Here is a 27000-nt window from a genome sequence, read left to right as displayed (position 1 = left end):
TTCAGGCAACACGAGGTAAGACAAACAGAATATTTGATTATCTGACGATGCAATTTAAGCTTGAGATGGCCGGCGAAATAGATTAATTTTAAGAGGCCAACTTTCTATTTATATTGAACAGAATGAACAGAATGCTTGGTTTCTACTTTGGGTAGATAGTTATTTAATTGAATTCAGATTTTTCGGGCTACTGTTAACTGTTTATTACGGCAAAAAAGAATAATTTCCGAAGGGTATTTTAAACGAAGTTCAGAACCTGACTACTAAGCGACGATGAAACTTCACCAGCTTTAAGTCCCCAACAATCAGGTATTGGAAATGGAAATGCATTTACTAAACAACAACAAAACTTTTCGGTTATATTTTCTTTGGCAGGTAAAAGAGCGTCGTTTCAACTGAGAACTGCGATAAAACATTTCTGGCCACACATTTTTATTGCACTGTAAAGGAAACAAACTAATTTTTTCCTGGCCTTGCGCCAGTGACAAAGACAATAAAAATTAATACCATAGCGCTCATTTGCATATTTTATGTTCTTTTTAAAGTTCGCTCTTTTAAATAAACGTTCGCAGTATTCTAGATAAAGATAATTCAGGCAAATACCTGTTCGTTACTTAGATAAGGACTTATTTATATCTGTATCTAAATTTAATTGTCTAGAGGCAATGGATTGGATTTCATGCATTGTTTGTGGTAGCCGTAAAGGAGAACCATTAAAATGCCCTGTAGATAGTCCTCACAAAGATTGTCAACGAGTGTACACGGCTTTTCTGCAGAACGTAAAACAATTTAAGGAACTTGATGCTTTGCCAGTAATTTTGGAGTTTGGGCCAGAAGTTACTGCTAAATTGTTAGCAGAATGTCGAGCATCCTGGCATAAATCTTATCGCTTGAAGTTTTCCAATTCAAAACTTGAACGTGCAAGAAACAAAAAGAAAAGCGATGTTTATCAAGACGAAACCTCGACCAGAGGTCATGACAGTAGAAGTTGATGAAAAAGTGCGAAAAATGGCAACCGACCTCCAAGATTCAGCTTTGTTAAAGCACATAGCAGGTGGAGATACGATCGCAATCGAGGCAAAATACCACAAAAAGTGTACGACAAATCTAACTAATCGTCACAGGGCATTTCTTCGTCAAAGTCAAGATTGCCAGTCAGGTGAGGAAGATATGAAGAATGAGGCTAGGGCTTTCGTAGAGTTAATTTCATTCATGGAGAGCTGCGTACACGATGGAAAGTACATATTGACCCTAACAGAACTACATCAATTGTACGTGAACCGTCTACAAGACTTTGGCATTGAGAAAGAACTTAACAAGACCCGTCTAAAATAACGCATCCTAGGTCAATTCCCTGGCAAACTTCAGGAACAAAGTGACGGGAAGAATGTTCTCTTAGTTTTCAGTAAAGGAGTGGCGTCCTTGCTTAGGGAAGAGTTATGGAAACATGATTATGAATCCGACGCTCTAATTTTGGCGAAAGCAGCAAGGATTGTGAGATGCGAAATGTTTAACGAACCTGGAGTCCACTTTGATGGGAGTTTCCCCAGTAATTGCATCAGTTCCCTCTTCTCTAAAGGTGTTAGTATCAATGCTGTTGAACGGGTCCAATATAGCACAAGGAAGCGCAACAGAGTCACAAGTAACACTGACAACATCACAACTAATTGTTTTCAACTCCAAGAAGAAATCCTCTTCAACTTCCAGCAACCGACATTCACTGGAAAGGGAACCCCCATTGCCACTTTACGTTGGCCCGAGTATACACGCATATACCAGAAGCGAGAAGATCATAAACCAGCTCTATCAACTGGGGATAAGCGTCTCGTACGACAGTGTGGATGATGTGATGGTTTAGGCACTGCTGTATGCAGTCGCTTTCAACAAGATGGAGTGGTTTGTCCCCTAAACTTGAACTGTGGCCTTTTTACTGTTGGAGCCCTTGACAATATAGATTACAATCCTTCTTCAACTACAGCACAGGGATCATTTCACGGCACAGGGATCATTTCACGGCACAGGGATAAGTCTCTTTCAGTTCCCAAGCAGCTCGGTAGCTGGCGCTCAGTCGAGGCCTCCAATAACACTTCCTCAAGGATCCGAAAGGAATATACAGCTTCCAGAGAGCTATACGACCGTTCCTGCAGTTGGCGTTAAAACAACGGAAAAACGGCGTATACAGAAGGTTTTTCCGGAAACTTACAGGAAGCAATGGCACATGAAGATTGTTGGGCTCAGCATGCTCTTGCTACTGTAGACAAGGAAGTTCGAAGTAATGACGTCATTACTTGGCAGGCTACCACGGATCCATGAACAGGCCACCACTCATGTTGCCAGTAATTTCTGGACTGCTGCCCCTGTTTTACGGAAAAGCTTCTTCATTGGCAATGGTCAAACATGGAATGGAGATGCAGCGAAAGGAAACGGCGTACCTAAATCCGGGGCAAATTCCTATCACCGCATTTGACCAGCCATTGTTAGCAGTTGCAAAATTTGTTCAATGGAACTGGCCCTTGGTCCATGGAGAGAGCAGGCATGTAGTGATGTGTGGCGGACTGCACATCAAAATGGCTCTATAGAGTGTATGCGGTGACCTCCTGGGAGATTCAGGATGGACAGCATCATTGGCAGAAGCTGGGATTGCATCTTCTTGTACAGCAGAGTCATTCTTAAAAGTGACCCAATTAACAAGAACAAGGCATGCTCACCAAGTAACTGTTTTAGCTCTCCACAAGCTCCAAAGGGAGGCATTTCTCCCAAGTCCCGGCCCTGTGTATGATGAACAATCTTTTGAGCAGTGGAAGTCTTCCACAAGTGAAAAGAGCCCCGCTTTCCATTTTTGGGACATGGTTCTCAGGTTGGAAGTCCTCATACTCATTTTCATTAGATCCCTTCGTGAAGGTAATTTTCTACTCTATGTTGAAACACTGGAAACCCTCGTTCCATGGTTTCACTCCTTGGATCATACTAATTATGCACGATGGCTTCCAGTACACATCAGGGACATGAAATCCTTGTCACCAGCAGTCAAAGAAGGCGTACAGAAATACTGGGTTGTAGCTAAGACAAAGAAGCCATTTTCCATGATACCAATTGATTCAGCTCACGAGCAGAGCAACGCCATCGTAAAAGGTTCTGGTGATGCAGTGGGCTTAACCGAAAGCCCAATAGCATTTCAAAGATGAATGGTCTCTAGTCCGGAGTTTGCTCGCTTGCTGGGAGAGTTTCAAGCTCACTACCTCGTTGAAAATGACCCCAATGCTGAAAAGTCGTTAAAACACCCTGAAAGTGGCATTTCTGCACAGAAGACATACCAGACGCAGGTGCTAAACCTGACAGACGCGATGAAAGCATTAGGAAATCCGTTTCAAGGAGACGTGGAAGAGCTTGTGAACATTGCAACTGGAGATTGCGCATCAGAAGAGGTTGTAAATGCATTGAAGTCTATCGAGAGTGTGGGCCAGAATCAGGACAAGAATTTTGTAAAGACAGTGATCGAAGATAGAACTGTATCGATTCATGATACCATCAAGAAAAATTCTCTGCCGCTGTTTAAACGACAAAAGCCCAAGCCAAAAACAAAATCCAAGCAGCAAGTAAGTGCACTGAAAAGCGATCGCAACCCTTTCAGCCGTTTGTACAATGCCACCCAGTATCGAAGCGGAGACCTAGACGAATTTTTTTTTGCCCGAAAACCAACCCTACCCACCATATCTCTCCGAGTTTGGAAAGCTAAGATTCGGGAAGAAGTCAGACCTCTTGACATGTGTTAAGCATGCCAGTACAAAGCAGCCGCATCCACCTCCACTCTACGATTGTAAGATCTTTGATGGAGCAGCTGTTGTTCACGCCCTTCCATCCACAACTGTTTCCACCTTTGATAGCTATGCTGAAAACGTCTTTATCCCATTCATTCTGAATCATCTCCAATCAAGTAAACGAGTGGACATTGTTTGGGATACGTACAAGGCGAACAGTATCAAGGATTCAACAAGAGAGAAGAGAGGTAAGGGTCAGAGAAGAAAAGTAACAGGTGACACCAAGATTCCTCCAAACTGGAAAGCATTTCTTCAAGACAATACCAACAAGAAAGAACTCTTTGCCCTCCTGACAGGCAGAGTTTCAAACTTCCAGTTTCCCGAGAACAAGGAAGTAAACATCACCTCAGACGAATCTGTAGTCTCAAGCAGAGGTTCTACCGATATACAAAGATGTGACCACGAGGAAGCCGACACAAGAATTGCTGTACATGTTCAACACGCGCTGAACAAAGGATGCAGTCAGGTTTTTGTCCACACAGTGGATACGGATGTTCTTGTCATAATGATAGGGATTTTTCATGACTTGATCGCTTTGTATCCGTCTGCAGCCATCTGGATTGGTTTGCAAAGCTAGTCTCCCTTGTACAGGGTTATGTCAGTGTTCAGGAGAATGCAGCAATAATTAACATTAACCTGATCTGAATAGAATATGTTTTGCATGCGAAAATATGTCTAATACATCAGTGTGAATGCCAACTGCGCATTTCTTGGCCCTGAAACGTCTCGGGCACTCCCTATGTTTCATTCATTCACTGGATGCGACACGACCTCCTGTTTCTTTGGCAAGGGTAAGAAGTCCGCCTGGGACGCATGGAAGTCATTCCCTGACGTGACAGAGGCATTTACGTTCCTGCAAGATCACCCTTATTACCAGCTGGACAAGGAAGATTCCATCTTCAAACTTCTGGAGCGATTTATCGTAGTTCTCTGCGACAAGGCTAGCAATGTGATCAATGTAAATGAAGCCCGCAAAGAAATTTTCACCAAAAGAAAAACAGGACCCAAGAGAACATCCCTCCCACACAGGTAAATTGAGTTCGAAACATTTTGTAAGGACTGAAATTCAGGCTTTCGACTTATTCTACTGTTCTTATTTATTTCATGCCGTGTTTCTGTAGTAATAAATGTGTAACGACAGGGACAAAAGTAGCAAAGCTGAATTCTAATTTTGCTTATGTAGGACTCGCTATTACAGCACGCTTTAAGAGCAGTTTACCAAAGTAGCATCTGATACACAAGCCTGCAGGCCGTTCAGATGGTTCCTTCACCCGAGGGATGGGGTTGGTGTGACATGGATGGCACGTGCAAACCTGTCTGGATGACCCTTCCTGAAGCGGCCAAAGCCTGTCTAGCTAGAACTCCTTAAATGTGGTTGCAAACAAGAATGTGCTGGCAGATGCAAATGTATCAAAGCTAATCTCCCTTGTACAGGGTTATGTCAGTGTTCAGGAGAATGCAGCAATAATTAACATTAACCTGATCTGAATAGAATATGTTTCAAATTCCATGCTGCCAGCCAGTTTTTAAAGTTTTCTTGATAGCTGGTAACCTCAGACGCCCCCCCCCCCCCCCCGACACATCTCCGTGATTTGATTTTTTTCGAGCTTGTTATTAATAACATTTTCGTAGTACGACTTGCAGTTTACGATATAAATATAAACAATGGACGTCTGTGCTTTTCTTAGTTTACTCCATTCTGTAATGACATTCTTGTTACGTATTCAGTATGTGCGGTAAAACAAAAATCTCGGGATGTGATTGTCAGGTGATTACATCATAATTACTGTTAAATCTATGTGAAATAAATAGAGTACCCAAATGATTATTTCTAATGTTCTTAAACAAATATTAACCGATTATTTTACAACATTTTGATGTACAAGCCTCGTTTTCATGCTGGCAAAGAGTGTCGTAAATTGAACTGCGTGCCACGCTCCCCCGGGTAATCGGATCATGTGGCACCCAGCCTAAAATTGTTCGCAGGACCAAAATGAATTTGTGTGCCAAATTTTATGCTTTCTTCCACTCGGTAACGATGTTTTCCCTAAGCCACCTCACTAATATGCGCGTGCACGAGCGCGCGCTAATGACGCCATAAATTATGCCCAGTAAGGATGTGCGATGCAAATGTGAGGAATGGCCTTAATCTTCCACGGCATAGAGATATTCGAGATTTCCGGGAGTGCCCCCCTCCCCCCCACACCGACTGTAGCTACAACTAAAAGCCATTCAAGAACAAGAAATAATTGCTTCTGGATAGGACAGCTTTAAAAAGCGCATTTCAATCTACTGTCACTGCTTTAAACTTGTAATTGCGAAATGTTGAACATTTGCGCGAAAGCAGTGAAAGCGTGACTGGGCTGCTCGTACGGTTGTGTGACAACTTTTACTTAGTCTCGAATATCAGCCACGCAGCATGGTTGCCGATATAATAGAAACAGATTCGTGAAGCCCCTGATTTTTACAGCAGAAAGCGTGGCCTCTTTAAGGCAATGTGGAGTGCTATTGAGGGGAATCGACGGCTTTTAGGTATGTTTTCTGTAATACTTTCGGATTAAATTAGTCGTATTAATATTTCGTTTATTTGCTTCGGGTCAGACCGTTTCACTTCTCGTTTCCAATTTATATAGGCGAAATTTATTTCGAACTTGCCACTACACTTTTAAACTTATGCATCAGTCAATTCCAGCAGTGCCCACCCCCACCCCCCCCCCCCCCCGGGCTAAAAAAAAAAAAAAAATGGGCAAATTCCCCTGGGTGGGGACACATAAGCTGTCTAAATGCCCCGGGGTGGGGACGAAGAAAGAGGGCAAATGCCCCACCCCCGGGATCGTCGCCTTCCAACACCTCTGCAGTTTTCTTATTAATCAGTGAATAAAACGTTTAACTGTTCAGTTTTTTAATGTAATGGTAAGACTTCAAGGACAACAGTGTTAGTTGATTCTGATTATATTTATTTCTTTATATTTGTTTTTAACAGTTTGCTGGAGGATAGCTGGGATTGCGGCGGACGTGCCCCCAGCCGCGAGCGATGATAGGCGCCTGTATTTGCTGGCTACTTTTTCTGTGGAGAATCGAGACATTTTAAATGATGATGCATTGCATTTTAAGCTCGCAAGATCTGTCTTGAAGATCGCATCATTTGAATTCGCCAACATTAAGTATTTTAACTCCACTTTCATGAATTTAAAAAATGCTAGGCTAGTTTTGAATGCGAAATGCGAAATAGTCATGTTCACGTCAGTGATTGTTTTGTGATGAACAAAATATAGTTCACCTTGTCGCTTATATTTATATGCTTACAAGTAATGAAGAAATATCTGAAATTGAGAAAACATACGTTTAAAAACATCTGCAAGTTTGTCTAGTCCCTGACGGACAAGCCATTGTTCGACAAACGCCTCGTCTTTCCCGATGAACTCATCCATGGCACTTTCCAAAACAGGTGTGTCGAATGCCCGTGGGTCGCTCCGGGGTACGCAAATACCCAGCCCCCGGGCCGCGATATAATTGCGGATGCCCCACCCCCGGGACTGACAACGTGAGCAAATGCCCCGCGGTTGCCCGGAGGTGGGGGGGGGGGGGGGGGGGATGGGCACTGCTGGAATTGACTGATGCATTACACTTTTGATGACCTCGGTTTGATTTTGTTGTTGTACCGGTGATACATTGCCGAATTAACCTCTCGACTTCTTGAACTTCAACGGAGATCGGCTGTTTAGCAATTAGAATAAGGGCGCGATTTTGATTTGCTTCAAGATATTTCAACTCGATTAATTTACAGTCCTTTAACGTCCTTAATGCTAAACAGCATTCCAAGTTGACCCATTATTGTGTCTTAACGAACTTAAAGCGTCTTGGTGAATCGAAAACATCGACGTTCCAGGAAACCTCTGTGCGTTTGTTATGAGAACCATTCACAGTGTTGTCTACATTAAGAAAATACACGCGATGACAAACTAGACATGACAGCGGACAGGAAATTAAACAAAGTTAACGCGCAATGTTTCAATCGAAAATGTCTAAAAACAGTTTTTATGTAGTGGACATTATGTGGACATTATGTTTCTACCGGTAGCAGTGAATTGATTAATTGTTGAATTGATTGATTAATGATAGCCTTTTACTTTCGCTATTGAAATTGATTTGTCTCTTGTTTGTGTATAATTGTTGTGTTATTTGCGCCCAACACATTGACATAGATTTTCGTTTTTCTCAAAAGGGAAATACTGCGAGTTCGAGCATGAAACTTGGCATGGTATATGTCTAATAATGTTATTTTAAGGCTGTAAAGTAAAATAATCGGAAAGTGAGGTACCAGGTGCATTTTTACGCTGTTAAACATGACCTATATTTTGCCATTATTTTTCACACGCTTCATAGGTGTTTTTAAAATGGTTTGGAAAACCACTATATCAACATATATGAGATTAGTTTAAAACGAGGAATAAATTAGAGTGGTTGTTCCACATTTGTGTGAAGTTTGAAGTCAATTTAATTTATTTGAAGACTTTAGCAGCGCTTCGTCCTCGCACCTTATTTCGGTCATTTCATAACACGAAAAACTGCACTTTGACCGCGCTTTCAAATTTTCGCGAATTTCTGAAAAATAAAAATTCGCTGGAACCTTATAATATGATTTTTAGAATTAGCTCAGCTAAGGGCATCTTTGGGCAAAATATGAGCGATTTGCCAGATGGGTCGTTGACCGGCGTTTCTCAATCCTAACAGTCAGCCATTCTTAAATGTCTAAAATACAAACTTAATAAAAGCTAAAAATGTGATACTAAAACTAAGGTTTAAAACTAGACCTAGGATTAAAAATCTACTGCTAACTAAGGTTAAAAATTGTTAAGTAAAAACTGTTTCAGATTGTATTTAAAAATCCCTTTTAGTATAAGTTTCTTTAGCTCACTAGCTCACTCACAAATTGTTACGAAAAATTGTCTGAGTCAAGTTCTAGAATAATCCAGAACCGAAAGTCATTCAGCCGTGACCAATTTTCAATATTTGAAGAAGCTTAGTGCTGTAAATTCGTGAAGTTACCTTACGGAAATAAATTAGTTTGTTGCTGTTACCGGCGATCCTGAGTTCTGTCTGGAAACAACCCTGCTCTACAACGATACTCGTAACACCGGATCATCTCTAAGATGGTTGAAGTAAAGCGTTGTTCAATGATTTGTGACTGGAACTGTTTGACAGTTACGTTATCGTAACTGAACGGTACTTCACTCCTAGATAGTTCATAAACTACACACCAACTATTTCTTAATTTCACATCTTTTGATAAGAAAGTGCATTTCTTGATAAGATGAATGCAAAAAGGTAACTCATAAAAGAAGTAATGTATCTGAAAACAAAAGAGCGGAAGTTGCGGTCAGTTAGATGTTGTTTACATCTTTCTTAATCAGCATACGACTTCCGTCAGAGAAGGAAGAATGTTCCAGTTTAATCACAACCGTCCCAAACTCACGTCTCGAGAAAGGCAACCGGGCAATCTTTGCCATCACTGTTATCGTCTTATGAAGGGAATAACAGTGGTGGCAAAGAAAGCCCAGATCAGCAGAGATCACCAAAAATCACAACGTACACACAAGAAATGAGTAAGTTTTATTAACATTACGTGTAAAATGCTCCTATTTCGGAATATTTAGCGTTCTATAAATTGACCGTATTTCTTTCCCAATACATATGGGTTATTGACCAAGTGTGAGGTCAAGATGGCTGGATATTGGCCAAGTTCTTTCTTTGCGAGTTTATGGACCGAGACGGAGTCCTCACCTCTGCGATACCGGTGGAGTGCGCTACCAACCGAGCTATCAAGCCAACTGTGCTGGTCATATTCTGAGGAACACAAATGAATATACCTGGCATAGTCAATCGAATCCAATCGAACTGTATTTCAATCAAACTCAATCGACCTAAATCGAACTCAATCCATGGATTGAGATCGATTGAGTTCGGTAATCAACCCGATTCGAACTCACACAAAAGTAGTTGAACAATCGAACTAAATCGAACTTTTAATTTCTGAAGTCTTGATATTGGATTCGTGAGCGTTCTAAATCGGGTTTTGAGGCCGTTTTGAAGGGCATTATTCAGCAGTTTTGTTTCCTTTCAATTGGTTGCTAGGTGTAGCTTGTACGTGCTGGTAGATTGGCCTAAATATAATAAATAGCAAACGTTACGTTGACTGTGAAACTTGCATAACACATTGGTATAAATAACGACGGTACTGGGAACCATGCATTTCGACATAGCCATTGACCTGATTAAAACAGCTTTTAAGAAAGTGGACTAAATGGATAAAGCACCGTACATTTTCCTCGTAAGTATATATTTTCCTTTGAAAAAGAAATAATTTAAAGCAATTTGTGTTATAGTTTTCATTTCTAGTTTTCTTCTACCTTTTTTACCTTCGGTACAAATTTGATATTTTCGTTAGTTCTGCTGAAAGGAAAATACCAAATTGTACCAAGGGTTATTTTGAACCACAACATTAACATTTATAGCCCGTTAGCCAGTCATTTCACTTGAACAGTCCATAATTGATGCTTTGTAGCTTAAGATGGGTAAATGAGAAGGATTTCGGTCCTTGGCAGTGTATTGAAACAAGTTTTCTCTTATCTATACCATGTTCTGAAAACACCCCTTCAGTGGCACGGGCTTGACTGAAACATGTGCATCCGTTTATTTGTAGATTGTAACCGGGTATACTTTCTTGGTGGGCTCAGTGGAGACCAAGTCACAAAGTGCTTGCTTCAGCTCACTTTTCATATATGAAAGAGAATGTGGTGGAGGCCATCTTTTTAAGATTCACACAGGCAGACGTAACATTTCTTCGGCTGTGAAGCGCCAATTTGACGTATCAGTAACTGGAACAAGCACCACAGACAAAAGGACTAGTAAGTTAATAAGAAGTATCAGTAAAATGGGGTAGGATTCCTTTTGGAGGAGTATACTACTAAAAGAATTCTTAGGAATAACCATCGCCCCTTTAATACAGCTGCAGCTGCAGGGGACTGTAACGACGACGTCAACGCCGAGGACAACGTCGATTAAGAAAACAATGAATGTATATTTTACCCACGAATCTCACGATACTCTTAATTCATTTAGTTTGTTTCTCAGTTGTCTATGGAATTTTACGGTACCATGCTCTATCTCAGTATCATACAGGTTGATCTTGTCCAATTTCTTTATGATATTCGGTGATAGTCTTTCCGTTTGGCCACTTGCATGGGCTTGAGTTCAAACTAAGCGGAACAAAACAAAACTGCCATTTTCCTACAAGAAGAATAATTAACACTTGTTATAATTAGCGCAACGTTATTTTACTGTTTATGATTTACGCGGAGGGAACATGGTAGGCATGCAGCGTTCGCTTTTTGCAAACTATCATCGACAATGGTCACTTCGTTTTATGAGACGACCCTGCACGGAATCACGGTAGTTGTTTTCATCACAACAGATAATATTATTATTTAGTCCAAGATGACTAACAAAACTTCCATGATTTCCTGCAGGTGTATCTCATAGGCCGTTTTCGATATATTATTATAAAATAACTGAGCTACTACGCGCGCTTTCATTGGTCGATAGGTGTGTTTAGATGAGAGTATGTAAACACGGTTGTGACGTTTCAGATTCGCGCGTATTTTTGAGAATTATTTTATAAGAGCAATAGAGCACTTTTTCCATGTTTGTATAGCCTCATCTAAACACTCGGGGACTGGGAGAATTCTCGAAAGTTGTGCAAACCCGAGACGTAGTCGAATTCTCCCAACCCTCCTCGTGTTTAGATGAGGCTATCTAAACACGGAAAAAGTGCTCTAGTGCTTATGAATTCAGCTTGGCAGCGAGGGCTGGAGGACAGAAACAAAGGAAATTGAATGACCATGCTTATTCATTTGTTTTGTCTGCGTTCTCAAGGCCCCACTATCAAGCTGAATTTTAGTATATCGAAAGTGGCCTATTGGCGATTGCAAACGCCTTCGCGCCGATTGATCAGGTGTATAATCATGTGTGTGATAGTTCAACTATAACTGTCTATCATGCTACGTCAGAATATCTGAATATTTCTGGCCCTGAAATATACCCGATTCCCAGAATCTAATTTATTGGCTTGGAAGTATGTATTATATGATGAATATAGGGTAGTCAGGATCAGAAGTATTTAACCGGACAATCCTCCATTTTTCTACAAGATAAGAAAAAAAGAATCATTTATGTGATTTTCAACTTACAAAACTGAACTTCCAGTGGTTGCTTATAAGAGTATTTTATATATTGAAGGATTTACGGTTGTGGACGTCGACGCTAGTACAAACAGGAAGTGCATTCAATTCATCGATAAACGCGGTACTACCTATGCATTGAAGGTCATCAATGGTACGAATCTTCCGCGATTCGAGGTGGGTAAAAGCAACTTAAATTTAAACGTATTCGAAGCTTGTCATAGTTATTTGCACTTTTTTTACTTAATGAGTGCGACAGTGAAAGACTTGATAGAAACGGGAAACCCTGCATAAAAACTCTTGCATCAGCAGAAATAATAGGTTTTTGAAGCTTCGTTCGAAACGAAATTTCGTCCACTTGCGTCGAAAACCCCCGAAATTCCCGAATTTCGTCGAATTTCGTTTGCATTACTTTTGTACACTGTATTGGTCGTGAGATATGGCCGAAGTTCTGGTATGGAAGTCCATACGTCAATAAAACTGCGCCGTTGAACGTGGATATATTGCATTCAGTAATCCCGGGGTAAATTTAAGGGGTGCTGTAAATTAACTTGTACTTTATTTTAATTATGTTCACAGCAATACGATGGATGTAAAAATTCAACTAGTAATGATTTCCTGTTTGAAGAAACCGAAACCGGCCTCGTCAAAGAAATGAAAACATTCACATATGAACATAAACGCAGTGGTGTCAGTGGCAAGATGTGTCTTGGTGTTATTGGAGGCTGTGATAAAAAATTGTATCTGTTAAGTCCAGGTGGTCCTAATGACAGGCGCTGTCTATTTTGGAAAATAATCGTGTAAATAGCGTCAAGATATTTCGTGTTTTGAATAAAATGAACGAAAGGAAATCAGCATTGGTGGTAAATTTAACCTGGGATTACGCAGACAGGGACCATGGAGACGGGGGGCTATGAGGGGAGGGGGGAGTGGGGGATGGGGCTTTAGCCCCAAACCCCAATTTCAAGCAAAAAGTACATAAAATAATAATTTTACAAATATCTCCAGACCCCCTACAAGGCAGCGTCTCTGGCGTTTGTAAGCCCCCATCCCCCTCCCCCAATTGAAAATACGCTCCGCCATTCCCGGCAGTAGGTGCCACGTTTTACCATCTTATTAGCTTGCATTTCAGCCATTTTGTAATAAATGAGAGCGAAAAGGAAACCTCAGGGTAGAATAAAGACGGTATCTCAATTAAGTTTGCGAAGGGTTTGGCGCGAATGGCGAGCTTGAGCTTCTTATAAGACGTCATATTCCAATCTCAGGCCCCATTTACACGGGTCCGAACAAATGTTTGCGCGGACAAAAGTTTGCATGGTTCCAGCATGCGTTTACACGGTACCGGCGGAACTGCCCAAATTTTTGAACGGCTAAGTGTGCAAGTTTGGGACCTGAAGAAAGGAGGTCAACTTTTTGATCGGCACGGTACCATATTTCGTACGGACTCGTGTAAACACCCGAACCGTGCAACGTTTTGCTCAGATGGCGCGTTTAAGGCCTGGAATCTAGTTATGTTTTGAATGGTTGGTTAACAAAAACGAAACATTTTTTGTTGTTCTGCTCAGTACGTCTGTCGGCTAAAAACTTGCTCAGGCTAGATATGCAATAACAGCATTCATTGCGGTTCACGTTCTCCGAAATACGTAGAACTTAGTCATTTCAAGTTGTTGTTTTGCAAATGATGGGTAAGGAATGTACAAAGTTTCAAAACTGACGTGCAGAACTCCTCAGTGTTCTGCTCAATAACGTCCCGTCCACACTACGTCGGAGAAAATTGAAAACGCAGCTTTGTTTCAACGGTTTGGCCTATTCTACCATCCACACCAATGCGTCACGAAAACAGAAACGCGTTCCAAACTAAAATGGGTTTTTCCAAACTTAGCATTTTCGGTCAACCACATGCATATTTGTCGGAGCCTGCACTGTGTTCATTGTGGAAGTCAATATTCTCACCAACAACTAAACTGGTTCATGAAGAAACGCCTTTATTTAACCGGGTCTATTTAATAGTCAGAGTAAAATGACAATTCTCAGTGGTATCAAGCCGATTAAGGATGCAGAAATTCTGCACCTTGCTCAATGTGTAATTATAAAGTTAGTGAACCCATCAATGATGCAGAAATTCTGCACTTGGTTCAATGACTAAATACACTCAAATCTACTGAACCCAACAACGATGCAGAAACTCTGCACTTTTTTCAACGACACTCAAATCTGCTGAACCCAACAACGATGCAGAAATTCTGCACCTTGTTCAATGTGTAACTATATATGTAAATTTAGTGGACCCATCAATGATGCAGAAATTCTGCGCCCTGTTCAATGACTAAACACACTAAAATCTTCTGAACCCAACAACGATGCAGAAATTCTGCACTTTGTTCAACGACACTCAAATTTGCTGAACCCAACAACGATGCAGAAATTCTGCTCCTTGTTTAATGTGTAATTATATATGTAAATTTAGTGAACTCATCAATGATGCAGAAATTCTGCACCTTGTTCAATGACTAAACACACTCAAATCTTCTGAACCCCACAACGATGCAGAAATTCTACACCTTGTTCAATGCGTAATTATATAAGTAAATTTAGTGAACCCATCCATCAATGATGCAGAAATTCTACACCTTGTTCAATGACTAAACATACTCAAATCTTCTGAACGCAACAACGATGCAGAAATTCTGCGCCTTGCTCAATGTCTACCTATATATGCAATTTTAGTGAACCTAACAAAATCACAAAAATTCTCAAATTATTCTGTTTTAGGAGTGACTAATAAATTTGTGGTGTTCAAAGAGCATCTATCACTTGGTAGACGCACAAGACAAAACTCAGAATTCTTTACCTTGCCCTATCATTGAAAATACTCTGCATGCAAGAAAGAGGTGAAATCTGTGGACTACAATATTTATGTAGTCGGTGGAAAGAGGAGAATGAGCAAAAACAGGTGCATATACCTCTATGGTGTTCAGAATTAAGTCACTGTATGAATGTTAACAAATGAAAATTCTTCACAAACTTAGAATTTTAAAGCTATGAACACCACTCTATGTAGGACTATCTGCAACATTCCTCAGTGAAGTATACTTTTCCATTAAGTGCTTTCTTATGGTTGCCTGAAGCTTCTTTGCTTCTGTAAGTTCAAACGAATGAAGAATGACGCATTCTTTTGGAAGTATCTGTCTCTAAGGCTCTATTGATCTTGGCGAGTTTAATGGAGACCATCTCCCCCTGTAAGTCCCTATCCAGTAATGGATCTTGAAATGATCCTCAGTCACCTCTTTCACAACACCAATTACTGACTCTTCGTCGCAGTTTGACAAGAAAACCGCCACAAACTTTTCCTCATCAAGCCCTTCCAAGAAAGGGTCAACCCGCTCAACTGGATTCTCCATGTTCGTTGGGGCAACATATCTTCCAGTGTAAATCTGAAATAGTGGACCAAAGTGATTACAAACTAATATCAAAAAGAAATTTCCTTCCTTGTATTATGAATTCACATGTAAACAGGCTAGTGAAAATAACTAGTGAAAATATCCATACCAATGGCTATTCTACCAGTACTTCACCATTCAAATGCTCTTGATTTACTATGCAATGAAAGGGTCTTAACATCTATTTGATTACTGCGTGCTCGGCAGCAGTCGGAAGCTGGGAGGAGCGGACGAACATTTCGGTAGCGAAAAACGCATTTGTCGTTTGAGCTTTGAATTTTAGAGTCAGTAAAGCCAATGAAATTAAACTTAATTTTGCAAACTTGGGACTTGCTCGTCTAGCTTTGTGGCTCATTTGCGAAAGAAAAAAAACATTTTTCGGAGAACCTTAACTTGTTTGCCGAAAAGTATTGAGGAAATTAGAGTTACGAAACAAAATATTTAATCACAGCGTGACCTCATCTTAACATATAACGAAAAGACCTCAGATAGAAGCTTGTATTTACGGTTGCCGTATTATTAAAAGGAAATTCGTCTCTTTTCTCGAAACAATTAGGTATTAATTGTACTTGTAAACAGATCGGACTTTCTCTCATTTCCACTGTGGCTGCGGCAGCCACTCGTGGAATTTACTAAAAAGTCCGATGTGTTCATGTGTACAATTAACCCTAATTGTTTCTCGAACAGACCGATTTCCAATATACAAATAGACCGCCTGGGCTGGTTGGATATATATTCTGGCCACATGAGAAGTTGCCGACACATTAATATTGTAAACAATAACAATATCACACTGTAATTGAAGCTACGACAATCACAGACGAATCGAGAAGTGTCGGGCTTCGGAGAGAAGTATTTTACGGAGAATGCGACCACAGAAGGCGATAAAAGTTCCGATTAATGCTCGTTTATTTCTGCACAACGTATGTTGATTCTCGTAAACTGAAAATAATGATTATATAACTAAATAAACTAATGTGAACGTACAAAGGCAAAAACTACACTAACTATAACCGAAAATAAGGTATAAATAAAGAAACTAAAACGATTTTAAAGGTTAAACTTGCATGCTAAATTCATGTTTGGAGGCGGAACCCGCTAGTTACATAACAACAATACTACAAGAAAAATACATGTTCCGCGCGAAAAAACGACAGAAAAATCTAACAAAATATGCAAGGAATAAATGCTGAACAATAATTTCTAACAGCTAGGGACCAATACACTTGAAATATATGCACGAAATCCTAGCATTTGCCACGCTGGAATGCTCCTAACCTAAACACGTGGTCCCTCGATAAACTTACTAAAAGCTTAATAATCGATGAAAAGCGAACCTAATGGAATATAACTAAAATAAACAAAACAATAAAACACTTACATATCTTTTCCGCGCAGTAATGCCTCTAGCTGGCTTATAAAGGTCCTTAAAATTCGACGATGATTCCTACAACAACATAACACCGACGATCCTCTAACAGAAGTGCGACAACTAAGCAAGAACGTGACATGTCCCAAGAGTCATAGCGTGGCGAAATAGATAAATAAAAGAAAACAAAAGAAACACCGGAAATGAAAGGAAAACTAAATACAAAACCGTAACATGGCTCCCCTGAAATAGCATATTTCACAATTCAATAATGTCCCTGAAAATTAATTGCAATCACAGTTCACAATCAAAGTTCAGCTCATGACTCAATCAAAGTTCACTTCATGGCTCCTCGTCGGGGATCTACCCCTGGTCTTCATACAGCATCTGCGTCACTAGGAATCAGCAACACTAACTTGTTCACTGGGCGGTCAAGTTGTTTGACAGGTCCTTCTCTCTTACCGTCAGTATGGAGAGTGGCGTCACCAAGATCAACTTTTACTGAACGGATATATCCGTCTTCGGAGGGATATGTCTTTGGCACACGTGCCAACTGCCAGCAGTTCCTTGGAAGGTTATCATCTTTCACTATGACCACGTCACCAACAGACAGGTCTCTTCTAGGATGGTTCCACTTAGCGCGCTGTTGGAGGCTCAAAAGGAACTCCTTTCTCCAGCGACACCAAAATTCATTAGCAAGGTGCTGGACTCTTCTCCATCGTTTTCTTGAATAGAGGTCAGGAGACTGGAACATACCAGGTGGGGGAAGAACAACCTTTGACTTCATCGTAAGGAGATGGCTTGGTGTAAGTGGTTCCAGTGAGCTAGGGTCGCTTAAGTTGTCAACCGTCAGTAGACGACTGTTGATGATAGCTTCACATTCACAGAGGTAGGTCTCCAGGGATTCGTGATCAAGCTGGGTACTATTCTTCTCCAATATTGCTGCTAACACACCACGAACCGTGCGAATTTGGCGCTCCCAAATTCCTCCCATGCTGCTTGCAGATGGTACATTCATTTTAAAGTTGACCCAATCGCAGTTGTCCTCAAGCAATTCCCTTTTAATTTGATCTTCGTCAAATTCTTCCAATGCCTCCTTCAGCTCTCTTCTTGCACCTATGAAATTGCTCCCTTGGTCGCTCCTGAGTTGACGTACTGGTCCTCTGCGGCATATGAAACGGCGGAGCGCATTGATGAAGGATGCCGTGTCCAGAGAGTTAGAAAGTTCCAGGTGTACGGCTCTAGAAGCCATACACGTAAATAAAACGCCATATCTTTTCACGTCTCTTCTTCCTTCTTTAACTATCCAGGGGCCAAAATAGTCCACGGCGCTATAGGTGAAGGGCGGTGCCGGCTCTGACCGGTCAAGCGGGAAGTCGGCCATCTTCTGCTCCTCAACTGTACCCCTGAGCTTTCGACATGTCACACAGTTGGAGATGCACTTGGCTACTGCTGCGGAACCACCAATGACCCAAAATCCCCGGGAGCGAACTTCACTAAGGGTCATACCTCGTCCTTCGTGCTCCACTTGGTCGTGACAATGCTTGACGACGAGATCAGTGATGTGGCCTTTCCTTGGTAGGACTACTGGGAACTTGACGTTGTCTGGCATGCTTGCACGGATGACCCTTCCTGAAGCGGCCAAAGCCTGTCTAGCTAGAACTCCTTAAATGTGGTTGCAAACAAGAATGTGCTGGCAGATGCAAATGTATCAAAGCTAATCTCCCTTGTACAGGGTTATGTCAGTGTTCAGGAGAATGCAGCAATAATTAACATTAACCTGATCTGAATAGAATATGTTTCAAATTCCATGTTGCCAGCCAGTTTTTAAAGTTTTCTTGATAGCTGGTAACCTCAGACGCCCCCCCCCCCCCCCCCCGACACATCTCCGTGATTTGATTTTTTTCGAGCTTGTTATTAATAACATTTTCGTAGTACGACTTGCAGTTTACGATATAAATATAAACAATGGACGTCTGTGCTTTTCTTAGTTTACTCCATTCTGTAATGACATTCTTGTTACGTATTCAGTATGTGCGATAAACAAAAATCTCGGGATGTGATTGTCAGGTGATTACATCATAATTACTGTTAAATCTTTTTGTGAAATAAATAGAGTACCCAAATGATTATTTCTAATGTTCTTAAACAAATATTAACCGATTATTTTACAACATTTTGATGTACAAGCCTCGTTTTCATGCTGGCAAAGAGTGTCGTAAATTGAACTGCGTGCCACGCTCCCCCGGGTAATCGGATCATGTGGCACCCAGCCTAAAATCGTTCGCAGGACCAAAATGAATTTGTGTGCCAAATTTTATGCTTTCTTCCACTCGGTAACGATGTTTTCCCTAAGCCACCTCACTAATATGCGCGTGCACGAGCGCGCGCTAATGACGCCATAAATTATGCCCAGTAAGGATGTGCGATGCAAATGTGAGGAATGGCCTTAATCTTCCACGGCATAGAGATATTCGAGATTTCCGGGAGTGCCCCCCTCCCCCCCACACCGACTGTAGCTACAACTAAAAGCCATTCAAGAACAAGAAATAATTGCTTCTGGATAGGACAGCTTTAAAAAGCGCATTTCAATCTACTGTCACTGCTTTAAACTTGTAATTGCGAAATGTTGAACATTTGCGCGAAAGCAGTGGAAAGCGTGACTGGGCTGCTCGTACGGTTGTGTGACAACTTTTACTTAGTCTCGAATATCAGCCACGCAGCATGGTTGCCGATATAATAAAAACAGATTCATGAAACCCCTGATTCTTACAGCAGAAAGCGTGGCCTCTTTAAGGCAATGTGGAGTGCTATTGAGGGGAATCGACGGCTTTTAGGTATGTTTTCTGTAATATTTTCGGATTAAATTAGTCGTATTAATATTTCGTTTATTTGTTTCGGGTCAGACCGTTTCACTTCTCGTTTCCAATTTATATAGGCGAAATTTATTTCGAACTTGCCACTACACTTTTAAACTTATGCATCAGTCAATTCCAGCAGTGCCCATCCCCCCCCCCCTCCCCCCGGGCTAACCCCGGGCATTAGCATTTTTTTTTTTTAAAAATGGGCAAATTCCCCTGGGTGGGGACACATAAGCTGTCTAAATGCCCCGGTGTGGGGTCGAAGAAAGAGGGCAAATGCCCCACCCCCGGGATCGTCGCCTTCCAACACCTCTGCAGTTTTCTTATTAATCAGTGAATAAAACGTTTAACTGTTCAGTTTTTTAATGTAATGGTAAGACTTCAAGGACAACAGTAAGTGTTAGTTGATTCTGATTATATTTATTTCTTTATATTTGTTTTTAACAGTTTGCTGGAGGATAGCTGGGATTGCGGCGGACGTGCCCCCAGCCGCGAGCGATGATAGGCGCCTGTATTTGCTGGCTACTTCTTCTGTGGAGAATCGAGACATTTTAAATGATGATGCATTGCATTTTAAGCTCGCAAGATCTGTCTTGAAGATCGCATCATTTGAATTCGCCAACATTAAGTATTTTAACTCCACTTTCATGAATTTAAAAAATGCTAGGCTAGTTTTGAATGCGAAATGCGAAATAGTCATGTTCACGTCAGTGATTGTTTTGTGATGAACAAAATATAGTTCACCTTGTCGCTTATATTTATATGCTTACAAGTAATGAAGAAATATCTGAAATTGAGAAAACATACGTTTAAAAACATCTGCAAGTTTGTCTAGTCCCTGACGGACAAGCCATTGTTCGACAAACGCCTCGTCTTTCCCGATGAACTCATCCATGGCACTTTCCAAAACAGGTGTGTCGAATGCCCGGGGGTCGCTCCGGGGTACGCAAATGCCCAGCCCCCGGGCCGCGATATAATTGCGGATGCCCCACCCCCGGGACTGACAACGTGAGCAAATGCCCCGCGGTTGCCCGGAGGGGGGGGGGGGGATGGGCACTGCTGGAATTGACTGATGCATTACACTTTTGATGACCTCGCTTTGATTTTGTTGTTGTACCGGTGATACATTGCCGAATTAACCTCTCGACTTCTTGAACTTGATCGGAGATCGGCTGTTTAGCAATTAGAATAAGGGCGCGATTTTGATTTGCTTCAAGATATTTCAACTCGATTAATTTACAGTCCTTTAACGTCCTTAATGCTAAACAGCATTCCAAGTTGACCCATTATTGTGTCTTAACGAACTTAAAGCGTCTTGGTGAATCGAAAACATCGACGTTCCAGGAAACCTCTGTGCGTTTGTTATGAGAACCATTCACAGTGTTGTCTACATTAAGGAAATACACGCGATGACAAACCAGACATGACGGCGGACAGGAAATTAAACAAAGTTAACGCGCAATGTTTCAATCGAAAACGTCTAAAAACAGTTTTTATGTAGTGGACATTATGTGGACATTATGTTTCTACCGGTAGCAGTGAATTGATTAATTGATTGAATTGGTTGATTAATGATAGCCTTTTACTTTCGCTATTGAAATTGATTTGTCTCTTGTTTGTGTATAATTGTTGTGTTATTTGCGCCCAACACATTGACATAGATTTTCGTTTTTCTCAAAAGGGAAATACTGCGAGTTCGAGCATGAAACTTGGCATGGTATATGTCTAATAATGTCATTTTAAGGCTGTAAAGTAAAATAATCGGAAAGTGAGGTACCAGGTGCATTTTTATGCTGTTAAACATGACCTATATTTTGCCATTATTTTTCATACGCTTCATAGGTGTTTTTAAAATGGTTTGGAAAACCACTATATCAACATATATGAGATTAGTTTAAAACGAGGAATAAATTAGAGTGGTTGTTCCACATTTGTGTGAAGTTTGAAGTCAATTTAATTTATTTGAAGACTTTAGCAGCGCTTCGTCCTCGCACCTTATTTCGGTCATTTCACAACACGAAAAACTGCACTTTGACCGCGCTTTCAAATTTTCGCGCATTTCTGAAAAATAAAAATTCGCTGGAACCTTATAATATAATTTTTAGAATTAGCTCAGCTAAGGGCATCTTTGGGCAAAATATGAGCGATTTGCCAGATGGGTCGTTGACCGGCGTTTCTCAATCCTAACAGTCAGCCATTCTTAAATGTCTAAAATACAAACTTAATAAAAGCTAAAAATGTGATACTAAAACTAAGGTTTAAAACTAGACCTAGGATTAAAAAACTACTGCTAACTAAGGTTAAAAATGGTTAAGTAAAAACTGTTTCAGATTGTATTTAAAAATCCCTTTTAGTATAAGTTTCTTTAGCTCACTAGCTCACTCACAAATTGTTACGAAAAATTGTCTGAGTCAAGTTCTAGAATAATCCAGAACCGAAAGTCATTCAGCCGTGACCAATTTTCAATATTTGAAGAAGCTTAGTGCTGTAAATTCGTGAAGTTACCTTACGGAAATAAATTAGTTTGTTGCTGTTACCGACGATCCTGAGTTCTGTCTGGAAACAACCCTGCTCTACAACGATACTCGTAACACCGGATCATCTCTAAGATGGTTGAAGTAAAGCGTTGTTCAATGATTTGTGACTGGAACTGTTTGACAGTTACGTTATCGTAACTGAGAGGTACTTCACTCCTAGATAGTTCATAAACTACACACCAACTATTTCTTAATTTCACATCTTTTGATAAGAAAGTGCATTTCTTGATAAGATGAATGCAAAAAGGTAACTCATAAAAGAAGTAATGTATCTGAAAACAAAAGAGCGGAAGTTGGGGTCAGTTAGATGTTGTTTACATCTTTCTTAATCAGCATACGACTTCCGTCAGAGAAGGAAGAATGTTCCAGTTTAATCACAACCGTCCCAAACTCACGTCTCGAGAAAGGCAATCGGGCAATCTTTGCCATCACTGTTATCGTCTTATGAAGGGAATAACAGTGGTGGCAAAGAAAGCCCAGATCAGCAGAGATCAGCAAAAATCACAACGTACACACAAGAAATGAGTAAGTTTTATTAATATTACGTGTAAAATGCTCCTATTTCGGAATATTTAGCGTTCTATAAATTGACCGTATTTCTTTCCCAATACATATGGCTTATTGACCAAGTGTGAGGTCAAGATGGCTGGATATTGGCCAAGTTCTTTCTTTGCGAGTTTATGGACCGAGACGGAGTCGAGGTTTATAAACTCGCAAACAAAAGAACGAGGCCAATATCCAGCCATCTTGACCAAACAAGCTTGGTCAATAAAGGATTTATTATATGGCTTTCCGGGAAGTTTTTCTTGCGGGACACGGCGGGTAGTTCCGAGCGGGCAAGATGGCTCCATCTTGGCCGCTCGGGTGGCCAATCACAGCGCTCCTCGCTTAACGTAACACTGCGTCAGTTCAGCATCACTAGGAATCATACCGCTCTGGACTCACACAACGCTCACTTGACGCTTTCATGAAAAAATACGTAGTACGTGTCTGAGAATTCATTTATTTTTTGCTTTTCTCGAGACGTGAGCTTGGGACGTCGGTGGATTAAATGACTCCAAATCTGGTATTCGTTTAGCTCGTTAAAAAACGGAAACACTCATGATGCTAGTGAACTTACATTCTCCGTGGACATGTAGATAATGTTACGCACGACTAACGCATTATTTCAATAGTTCATAGCAATAAAGATATGAGTGATCGTTGCAGTTATACACACAACTTAAGCAGTCGTGAAATTAAAGCCTGAAAAAAATTTAGGCCTAAACGGGATTCGAATTCATCACCTCTGCGATACCGGTGGAGTGCGCTACCAACCGAGCTATCAAGCCAACTGTGCTGGTCATATTGTGAGGAATACAAATGAATATACCTGGCATAGTCAATCGAATCCAATCGAACTGTATTTCAATCAAACTCAATCGACCTAAATCGAACTTAATCCATGGATTGAGATCGATTGAGTTCGGTAATCAACCCAATTCGAACTCACACAAAAGTAGTTGAACAATCGAACTAAATCGAACTTTTAATTTCTGAAGTCTTGATATTGGATTCGTGAGCGTTCTAAATCGGGTTTTGAGGCCGTTTTGAAGGGCATTATTCAGCAGTTTTGTTTCCTTTCAATTGGTTGCTAGGTGTACCTTGTACGTGCTGGTAGATTGGCCTAAATATAATAAATAGCAAACGTTACGTTGACTGTGAAACTTGCATAACACATTGGTATAAATAACGACGGTACTGGGAACCATGCATTTCGACATAGCCATTGACCTGATTAAAACAGCTTTTAAGAAAGTGGACTAAATGGATAAAGCACCGTACATTTTCCTCGTAAGTATATATTTTCCTTTGAAAAAGAAATAATTTAAAGCAATTTGTGTTATAGTTTTCATTTCTAGTTTTCTTCTACCTTTTTTACCTTCGGTACAAATTTGATATTTTCGTTAGTTCTGCTGAAAGGAAAATACCAAATTGTACCAAGGGTTATTTTGAACCACAACATTAACATTTATAGCCCGTTAGCCAGTCATTTCACTTGAACAGTCCATAATTGATGCTTTGTAGCTTAAGATGGGTAAATGAGAAGGATTTCGGTCCTTGGCAGTGTATTGAAACAAGTTTTCTCTTATCTATACCATGTTCTGAAAACACCCCTTCAGTGGCACGGGCTTGACTGAAACATGTGCATCCGTTTATTTGTAGATTGTAACCGGGTATACTTTCTTGGTGGGCTCAGTGGAGACCAAGTCACAAAGTGCTTGCTTCAGCTCACTTTTCATATATGAAAGAGAATGTGGTGGAGGCCATCTTTTTAAGATTCACACAGGCAGACGTAACATTTCTTCGGCTGTGAAGCGCCAATTTGACGTATCAGTAACTGGAACAAGCACCACAGACAAAAGGACTAGTAAGTTAATAAGAAGTATCAGTAAAATGGGGTAGGATTCCTTTTGGAGGAGTATACTACTAAAAGAATTCTTAGGAATAACCATCGCCCCTTTAATACAGCTGCAGCTGCAGGGGACTGTAACGACGACGTCAACGCCGAGGACAACGTCGATTAAGAAAACAATGAATGTATATTTTACCCACGAATCTCACGATACTCTTAATTCATTTAGTTTGTTTCTCAGTTATCTATGGAATTTTACGGTACCATGCTCTATCTCAGTATCATACAGGTTGATTTTTTGTCTATCATGCTACGTCAGAATATCTGAATATTTCTGGCCCTGAAATATACCCGATTCCCAGAATCTAATTTATTGGCTTGGAAGTATGTATTATATGATGAATATAGGGTAGTCAGGATCAGAAGTATTTAACCGGACAATCCTCCATTTTTCTACAAGATAAGAAAAAAAGAATCATTTATGTGATTTTCAACTTACAAAACTGAACTTCCAGTGGTTGCTTATAAGAGTATTTTATATATTGAAGGATTTACAGTTGTGGACGTCGACGCTAGTACAAACAGGAAGTGCATTCAATTCATCGATAAACGCGGTACTACCTATGCATTGAAGGTCATCAATGGTACGAATCTTCCGCGATTCGAGGTGGGTAAAAGCAACTTAAATTTAAACGTATTCGAAGCTTGTCATAGTTATTTGCACTTTTTTTACTTAATGAGTGCGACAGTGAAAGACTTGATAGAAACGGGAAACCCTGCATAAAAACTCTTGCATCAGCAGAAATAATAGGTTTTTGAAGCCTCGTTCGAAACGAAATTTCGTCCACTTGCGTCGAAAACCCCCGAAATTCCCGAATTTCGTCGAATTTCGTTTGCATTACTTTTGTACACTGTATTGGTCGTGAGATATGGCCGAAGTTCTGGTATGGAAGTCCATACGTCAATAAAACTGCGCCGTTGAACGTGGATATATTGCATTCAGTAATCCCGGGGTAAATTTAAGGGGTGCTGTAAATTAACTTGTACTTTATTTTAATTATGTTCACAGCAATACGATGGATGTAAAAATTCAACTAGTAATGATTTCCTGTTTGAAGAAACCGAAACCGGCCTCGTCGAAGGAATGAAAACATTCACATATGAACATAAACGCAGTGGTGTCAGTGGCAAGATGTGTCTTGGTGTTATTGGAGGCTGTGATAAAAAATTGTATCTGTTAAGTCCAGGTGGTCCTAATGACAGGCGCTGTCTATTTTGGAAAATAATCGTGTAAATAGCGTCAAGATATTTCGTGTTTTGAATAAAATGAACGAAAGGAAATCAGCATTGGTGGTAAATTTAGCCTGGGATTACGCAGACAGGGACCATGGAGACGGGGTGCTATGAGGGGAGGGGGGAGTGGGGGATGGGGCTTTAGCCCCAAACCCCAATTTCAAGCAAAAAGTACATAAAATAATAATTTTACAAATATCTCCAGACCCCCTACAAGGCAGCGTCTCTGGCGCTTGTAAGCCCCCATCCCCCTCCCCCAATTGAAAATACGCTCCGCCATTCCCGGCAGTAGGTGCCACGTTTTACCATCTTATTAGCTTGCATTTCAGCCATTTTGTAATAAATGAGAACGAAAAGGAAACCTCAGTGTAGAATAAAGACGGTATCTCAATTAAGTTTGCGAAGGGTTTGGCGCGAATGGCGAGCTTGAGCTTCTTATAAGACGTCATATTCCAATCTCAGGCCCCATTTACACGGGTCCGAACAAATGTTTGCGCGGACAAAAGTTTGCATGGTTCCAGCATGCGTTTACACGGTACCGGCGGAACTGCCCAAATTTTTGAACGGCTAAGTGTGCAAGTTTGGGACCTGAAGAAAGGAGGTCAACTTTTTGATCGGCACGGTACCATATTTCGTACGGACTCGTGTAAACACCCGAACCGTGCAACGTTTTGCTCAGATGGCGCGTTTAAGGCCTGGAATCTAGTTATGTTTTGAATGGTTGGTTAACAAAAACGAAACATTTTTTGTTGTTCTGCTCAGTACGTCTGTCGGCTAAAAACTTGCTCAGGCTAGATATGCAATAACAGCATTCATTGCGGTTCACGTTCTCCGAAATACGTAGAACTTAGTCATTTCAAGTTGTTGTTTTGCAAATGATGGGTAAGGAATGTACAAAGTTTCAAAACTGACGTGCAGAACTCCTCAGTGTTCTGCTCAATAACGTCCCGTCCACACTACGTCGGAGAAAATTGAAAACGCAGCTTTGTTTCAACGGTTTGGCCTATTCTACCATCCACACCAATGCGTCACGAAAACAGAAACGCG

The 27000-nt window shown here is 40.7% G+C and overlaps 4 protein-coding genes and 1 pseudogene across 5 annotated transcripts in view; 3 read left to right on the top strand and 2 right to left on the bottom strand.

The window, feature by feature from the left end:
* The first annotated feature begins 1506 nt into the window (after positions 1-1506).
* On the top strand, positions 1507-4851 carry LOC149114832 (uncharacterized; annotated as a pseudogene).
* Positions 4852-11875: 7024 nt separating this feature from the next.
* On the top strand, positions 11876-12909 carry LOC110047326 (uncharacterized). Its single transcript, XM_089283952.1, has 3 exons — positions 11876-11882; positions 12117-12235; positions 12638-12909. Exons 1-3 carry the CDS (start codon positions 11876-11878, stop codon positions 12860-12862), a joined length of 351 nt encoding a protein of 116 aa, XP_089140078.1. The 3' UTR covers positions 12863-12909.
* Positions 12910-14026: 1117 nt separating this feature from the next.
* On the bottom strand, positions 14027-18728 carry LOC110040524 (uncharacterized). 2 transcript variants are annotated; one of them, XM_089285749.1, is made up of 2 exons: positions 16880-18728; positions 14027-15492 (listed from the first exon to the last, which is right to left on the bottom strand). In XM_089285749.1, the coding sequence occupies exon 1, from the start codon at positions 18477-18479 to the stop codon at positions 17244-17246; it is 1236 nt and encodes a 411-aa protein (XP_089141875.1). In that variant the 5' UTR covers positions 18480-18728; the 3' UTR covers positions 14027-15492; positions 16880-17243. The 2 variants fall into 2 exon arrangements, with proteins under 2 accessions (XP_089141875.1, XP_089141876.1); XM_089285750.1 differs by lacking the exon at positions 14027-15492 and adding an exon at positions 16386-16440.
* A 1447-nt stretch (positions 18729-20175) lies between these two features.
* LOC110047322 (uncharacterized) overlaps positions 20176-27000 on the bottom strand; it is a 36921-nt gene continuing 30096 nt past the window's right edge. The window contains exon 7 of the transcript XR_016206195.1: positions 20176-25113. The gene's annotated coding sequence lies outside the window, so the exon portion shown is untranslated. The remainder of the gene's footprint in view (positions 25114-27000) is intronic.
* LOC110047321 (uncharacterized) lies at positions 24030-25954 on the top strand. The gene is made up of 4 exons (XM_020753065.2): positions 24030-24098; positions 24471-24675; positions 25209-25327; positions 25730-25954. The coding sequence occupies exons 1-4, from the start codon at positions 24072-24074 to the stop codon at positions 25952-25954; spliced, it is 576 nt and encodes a 191-aa protein (XP_020608724.2). The 5' UTR covers positions 24030-24071.

Source organism: Orbicella faveolata, unplaced genomic scaffold, assembly GCF_042242905.1.
Source record: "Orbicella faveolata isolate gen_17 unplaced genomic scaffold, um_ofav_v1 contig_13, whole genome shotgun sequence".
NCBI classification, from domain to species: domain Eukaryota; kingdom Metazoa; phylum Cnidaria; class Anthozoa; order Scleractinia; family Merulinidae; genus Orbicella; species Orbicella faveolata.
This window is presented reverse-complemented; position numbering and strand designations above follow the sequence as displayed.